The sequence below is a fragment of the Brachionichthys hirsutus genome, chromosome 9 (genome assembly GCF_040956055.1).
Source record: "Brachionichthys hirsutus isolate HB-005 chromosome 9, CSIRO-AGI_Bhir_v1, whole genome shotgun sequence".
Classification (NCBI taxonomy): domain Eukaryota; kingdom Metazoa; phylum Chordata; class Actinopteri; order Lophiiformes; family Brachionichthyidae; genus Brachionichthys; species Brachionichthys hirsutus.
The window spans coordinates 10860067-10867086 of NC_090905.1; the positions used below are offsets into that span (position 1 = coordinate 10860067).

At 42.8% G+C, this 7020-nt stretch overlaps 1 protein-coding gene across 1 annotated transcript; it reads right to left on the reverse strand.

Moving 5' to 3' along the window:
• Nucleotides 1-4302: 4302 nt before the first annotated feature.
• On the reverse strand, nt 4303-5403 carry foxd2 (forkhead box D2). Its single transcript, XM_068743698.1, has one exon. The coding sequence runs from the start codon at nt 5401-5403 to the stop codon at nt 4303-4305; it is 1101 nt and encodes a 366-aa protein (XP_068599799.1).
• Between the last annotated feature and the right edge of the window lie 1617 nt (nt 5404-7020).

Consider the following 7020-nt stretch of genomic DNA (forward strand, 5'->3'; position numbering starts at 1 on the left):
ATTGCATTGGGTCATATGTCGCTGAATCAGATTTATTGTAGCTCGTGTTTTATCTGACTCATCGCTGCACAGGCCTATAACTTGTGCGTGGACTTTCAGCGTGTGAGAAAATGAATGCTTTAATTGTCATGCAGAGCCGAGCAAAGACCGCAGAGACATGTCAGTTGTTGTGTTTGAATGAGGGCTTTGTTTTCCCTATTGGTTCGATTATAAAGTGCCACATAGATCTAATCCTGTAAATATATATATTTAGAAGTTAAACAATGATTAATCCTATAATCTGGTTTTGGAACATCAATGACAATATGCAATAATTAGAATTATTATAAAAAATAAATAAACAAATAAACAAATACAAACTCTGACTCTTAAAATGATAAGAGTGAGAGTTGCGGCTATAAATCCCCTGCTCTAAGACCGGCTCCGAAAAGCGTGTGTGTGTGCGCGCGTACGCGCTGTTGACCCGTGCACGCGCACCCTCATCTCCCCCCCCCCCCCCCCCCCCTTGCAGCAGGTGTTCGGTCAGAGGCGGAGGGGCAAAGATCTTCCAAAGTTAATATTGTGTTTCCAGAGATGCTGGGGCGTTCACTGTCCTCGCTTTATTTACACATTCTAAATTAATTAAGAGAAGGATTCCTCTGTATGTTGCAAAAACACAGAGGCTGCTGGAGGGAGACTGGGAGCCGTGAAGGGAGGCTGCATGATTTATGTCGGCTGTGCAGGCAGCGTCGCAGCTCTCCTCTCGGTCGGGCCGTGGAGCCCTGCACCAGGCCAACATTCCTCTGTGGGGGTGAGGAGACTCGTCTGCGGCGCGCACAGCATCACACATATGTCTACACTGATGGGGGAGAGACAGAGGGAGGTATATAGAGGGTATAGGCGCTATTTGTTTTATAGAGAAGTGAAAGACGCGTCATAGGCGCAGTTAGTTTATGATGAGAGCGCGGATAAGGCTCTGTGGATAAATGTGATCGAGATGAGGGTCTCCAGGACGTCCCAAGTAATAAAATGTGAGCGGTTTGTTTGAATTATTAAAACGCATGCAGCGTAAAGTAAAGAGCAACTCTAAATCAAACTTTTTGTTAAAAAAAAAAAATACTTTCAGGAAGGTCACGGTGTAAATGATTCCGAAATCTAAAACCTGACTTCATGCTTAAATTTATGAACAGAAAATAAACTCAAGACAATTCAACTCTGGCGTAAAGCCCATGGTTTGGTGGAAGTTGACCGCACAGCACCTGCACTTGTCGTGCGTAAAGCAGCAGTTATTTTTACATAATAGTGAATTGATGACGTCGCTCCAGACGTAAATAATTATTTCTTTGATGTCCGTCTTCAGGTTGAGCCTTGACTTTATCTACCTGCACATTTTAGTACAGTGAATGGAGAACGGCTCTCAACGATGTTAGTTTACGATGGCGACCTTGAGAAGCCGCGGTCTGTCATCTCAATCACCTCACGTACGCACGTACACACACACCATGCATGCACCATAAGCACACGCACACGGCCTCTGTCCTCTTGTCCTTCAAGCGATGAATGCATCGATAAGGAACGGAACGTTATTGACAAATCAGTGAAAGGTTTAGGCAAAACGATTTTAATTAATCCCTGACTGTCACTTGCTGTTAAAACAGCAACAACAACAATAATAATTATAATAATAATAATGATGATGATGATGATAATAATAATAATTATAATTATAATAATAGCATTTTAGTCCGTGTCATTGAATAAAATCAACAGATTATCGCAGCGCGAGGTTCACCCTATAAAGCAGCATATGGGAGCTGTTAAAAAGAGATGGGAACTTCTATGGAATAAATGAATGTCTTTCTGGTGAGTAATTTCTCTGTCACTTCACGGGTCACTTTCTTCTTATTTCGTTTGAAAACGTCACGAAATGTGAACAACGAGAGATTCTCCGATGCTGAAAATGTGGGTGGTCTAGAAAACAACTTCGCACGGTCACATAAATCTGTCTGAAGTTGTCGACATATGAGCAGCGATGATGTCCCATTCTGACTTACACGCTAAATTACAGGGAGTTTTGACGGATCTCCAATGTGTTCGGTGTTTGAAGAGGTTCCAGCTCTATTCTGGTCTCCTGTAATCTCCCAGCAGAGATAGTTCGTGCGCGTTTGAGCTCAAAATCCTAGAAATGAGTTTAGCCTCAAATCGTCCATTTCCACAGCCATCGCCTCGGGTCGAAGCTCCCCGAGACAGTTTTGAGTCTCACGGTTTTTATTGGCTCCGTTTTCTTCCCTGCCGTCATTTGAATGGATTTGAACCATCTATGCAAACGTTTCATGTGGCTTTTAATGGACTGATGCGGTGCGTAATGACTCCCATGTCAGTCTGCTTTGTTTTTTTCTCCCTCATTTCCGCTGCAGATTATATTTGCAGGATAACAATTAACATCATGATAGGCATTATAGGCTAACGGGAAACGCTCTGATCAACATAATTTCCCAATTTATTCGTCTATTGTCCAATTTGCACCAACGCGGAGAGAGAACTATAAAAAAAGAGGGGAAGAAAGACTCTGACTGGATAAAGAACGTTGTAATGTGTTGGTTTTCCTTTCAAAGGGTCTCAGTGAGTTGTGCTGCAGGGACGACCATGCAGAGGAGTCATCCCTCCCCACCCTTCATCCTTAATAATCATCTGTCAAAACACCCGCAAACTAATTTAACCATTTGCACACAGATCTGGTATAGAAAGGGGCCTTTATATCCCCTTCTGTTTGGAAACATGTGCTCCAATAACTCTGAAAAAAAGACCAATAGGTCTGTTTTCTGTAGCAGGACGAGTCCCACTGCTTCTTTTATATCAATCCCGAGACAAGGCAGATGACATGAAAGCAGAGCAAACCGGGGTACGATTGCTTTTCAGGCTGTAAATGTGTGTGGCTGGTCTCACATGGGGGGGGGGGACCCCTCGCTGTGCGCGCATTCACGCTGTTGGGCCGGGGGTCCACACTGACAACATCAACAAACGGCCAAAAAGCCGCATTATGGTGGATTAGGAGCCTGATGGAAATGCTGCTACAAATTAGCAAGGAAAACCCAAAAGACCATGGGTATATCCTTAATGGTCACTTTCAATTACAGGCCGCCGAGGCCCGCGAACGCCCCCCCATTCATTTTGGGCCTTTGTAACCTGCTTAAAAATGGTCCTTTCAACGAGCAAGAGCCACACAAGAGGAAGGCTTGCCCACTCTTGCGTGATATACAACACTATTATATACATAAGGTCGTGTTCAAAATATTTGAACTGGATTTTCAACGTTTAAAGGGGTTCTATAGTTGCATTTATATAAAAGACTGTTGTGCGTGTTCGCTCAGAATTTGCCTAAAACGAGAAGCTGCCTGCAGCACAAGAACAAATAAGTATATCATTAATTTATAAATAGGAACATTAAATGCTAATTATACAAGTTTTATAAAGTGAACTTTGACTTGTGTGAGTCCTTTCAAAAACAAATGTTTTCACACTGATTTAATTCTCTTGAGTGTGTTATGTTCCCATGCAATAAAAAATATGTCCGATTTGTTTTTCAAATTCACAAACATTTATTATTCTTGTCGTTACAACAAAAATGACCTATGAACATCTATAGATTTCTCTCCCTCTATTGGCAAGACATGACATGACTGTATGTTTCACACATTAAATTGTGAAATATGGAACGAACAACAATTAAAAGGTCGAGAGAGGTAATGTGCTGTTTTATACCAAAACCACATTATCTACGTGCCCACCGACAGCATGAAATGATATATCACAAAATCACCAGCGGAGATCGGGGATGGTTGAAATTATTATTATTATTTTTTTATGTCACGAATCCCCCTTTTTCTCCATGTGCTTTCTAAGGAAAAACCTGAGTTTGTCGTCTGTCAGCCGATGTCAACAACAATAGTGCCATTTTCTCACGACGCACAAAATTATAACAATATAAATCATGATAAAATTCTCAATTATATATATATATTTAAAAATGGGTGACACTTTTAACTTAGAATAACCAGATTTATTTTTGCTCCCACTGACGAATTAGGGCCGCTTTGCAGGAAGGCAGGCCAGAGTTGTTTAACAAGCTCCTTCTCTCTCAATATTATACACGTATATTTACAACCCATAAATAAGCATTTCTCCCCTCTTACATATCGTAGAGAACGGGGAGAGAGAAAAAAACACTCGATTTTCACCGGAGACGTCACACTTGTTGTTGTTTTTTTGTTTTTAACTTAAGATATTTCAGCGAGCGCTCTCACATTTTTTTTTTTTTTTTTACTAAAAAGGACAAATGTTCATACTGGGGCTTTTGTTGGAAAAGGTCTGACCTTGTGGCCCGGATTGTATGCTGTCCTGTGATAGGTTCAAATGGTTAGAAACAGAGGTCAACGCTGCAGGGGTCAACATGGCCAGGAGCTGAGCCTGGCTGCCCGCCTGTGCGCTGTAGGAAGAAACTGTTGAGTTGGCCGCGCCGATGATATTGTCAATGGAGAATGAAGGCCGACTCGGGGCACTCGAGTCCGTCTTGGGAGGCGGCAGAGACGGGCTCAGCTGAGGATAAAACGGCTTCCTTAGATCAGCGCCCAAAAGGCTGGGCAGAGGGTGAGGCGCGGGGAATATCGACCCTGATGGGGGTAAGGTGCAGGGCGCGCTGGGGAATGGGAACGCACCACTTGCGGCGTGCGGGTGATACGGATTGTGGGCTGCGTGGAAGCTCTGTAGCTGAAGTCCGCAGTTGTATCCATATGGGCCGTATCCAAACCCGGACAGGAAGCCACCTGCGTCCCTGAGGATCTCGTTCGCTTGATGCCTCTTGAAGCGCTTCCTCCTGCGCAAGAAGCTCCCATTGTCAAACATGTCCGCGGAATCCGGGTCCAGGGTCCAGTAGTTGCCCTTTCCGGGGTTGCCGGGTTCACGTGGGATTTTCACGAAGCAGTCGTTTAGGGAAAGATTGTGGCGAATAGAATTTTGCCACGCGGGGAATTTCTCCCGGTAGTAAGGAAACCTGTTGCTGATGAACTCGCAGATCTCACTGAGAGTGAGACGTTTCTTGGGGCTTTGCAGGATGGACATGGTGATCAGTGCGATGTAAGAGTAGGGCGGCTTCACCAGCGCGCTCTTTCTGGGTTTGTCTCCGATCACGGTCCCGACGTCTGCGCTGGAGCCCGTCGGATCGGGGCAGTCGGAGCTGCTGAGCCCGGGGGAGGAAACTCTCTCGGCGGCGTTCTGGGAGTAATTATCGTCCGAGTCATTATCCATGCTGAAGCCGTGATGAATGTACTTTCCGTCCTTCCCGACGGATAAGTCGCCCCCAACCACATCGATGTCCACATCGTCGGACAATGCAGAGTTGTCGGACATATCCGTCCCTAAAGTCATCCTTGGAGGCGCAGCTTCTCTTTCCCCCTCTCCCAGATTTCCTCCTCCTCTAGTCTGGTGAGGCTACTGAGCGAGCGCGCATACACGCACACACACACACACACACACGCAGAGCCTTCTTCCTTGTCTCCACACGCCAGACTCTCGCTGCAGCTTTATTTCCAACTAAACACGCACATGTCTGAACAACCTAATGGCGTGATAAATAACTGCGTGACCTGCGGATGTGGCGACTCCCGAGGCTTCGAGGTTCTCATCGACAACGAAACTTCTGTTTAAAGTGTTAAAAAAAAAGTCAAGAACATCGATCTCTAGGCTTGAGTTGTCTTGAAATGTTTCTCCCAGCGATCAGTTTCTGATGTTGATCAAAAAACTACTCTTGGATATCCAAGTATCTTTCCAAAAGATCTTTCAAGTACGGGATTGAGTTTGTATCCAACCAGACCGCCACACTATCCTCGTTCGTTCCCGAAAGGTATTTATAGGACCACGATGATCACGTGGTCTTTGAGTCACTACATACAGGAACTGGACATCATGGCCAAAGTAAGATTAGGATCTGTTCTTTAATCTTATAGTAATATTTCATTTCGTTAAAAAACAATAATTAGGGGAACAATTTAGATTTAAATGTTGTTATATGTCTATGCTTTATCAAATTATTGATACATCAATGCTCCAGGTCGGGGTTCCTTTTTTAAATCGATTAAATGAACAAATTAGTCCACAATGTGATTTTACTTTTGAACATGTGGTCGCTTGACTCAACTAAATAATAAAAAATAAAATAAAATCGATTTTATGTAGGTATAAGGTGTACTCGGATGGTAAAGTAATTCGAATCTTTACGAAATAACCTATACAGAATTCACACAAAGTACATATTAATATTTTATAGTAAAATTAGATCACACACACTTATGAACATGTTATCAATACTTTAAAAATGTCAGTCAGCTCAGACTGTTTATTGAAAAACTTGGGGGGGGGTCATGAAAAGTCTAAGTGTACACAAAAATTATTTTCAGTCATTATTATTATTATTATTATTATATTATTATTGTTGTTGTTATTATTATTATATTATTATTGTTGTTGTTGTTATTATTATATTATTATTGTTGTTGTTATTATTATTATATTATTATTGTTGTTGTTATTATTGTTATTATTTCGTTTTTTACTTAGAAGGGGGGTCAATTAAATAGGTTTTATTTCAGCCTTTCAGTTCGTTGAATAAATATTCAAACGGAGCTATTCTTCTCTTGTTTCCTCTGGTAAACTGGCTGATTCGGGCGCGCTGAATCCCCCCCCCCTCCCAAAAAGGTTTTTGGCCAGTAGCCTAATTCCTTAATCACTTTCACGGGTTTTGTGCTTTCCTTGTCAAGAAGCCACAACATTATCCATCCGCATTTTCTGCATAATTCCCAAAGGTGCGCCTTTCAGTGAGCTGCAACCTGCTCCAATTCGTGCGCGTCAGGAGTGAACGGGCCTGCCGATGACAACGCGTTAATGTGGAAAGCTGACATTCGTTTTCATTGCGCTGTGGAAACACAAATTATTATAATTCATTTACATCAGCACTCCATCCATCACATGTCAAACAGCGTACAGATC

What these genes read in the sequence shown, in the direction of transcription:
- foxd2 (XM_068743698.1), bottom strand. Translation starts at nt 5,403, where the DNA reads ATGACTTTAGGGACGGATATGTCCGACAACTCTGCATTGTCCGACGAT.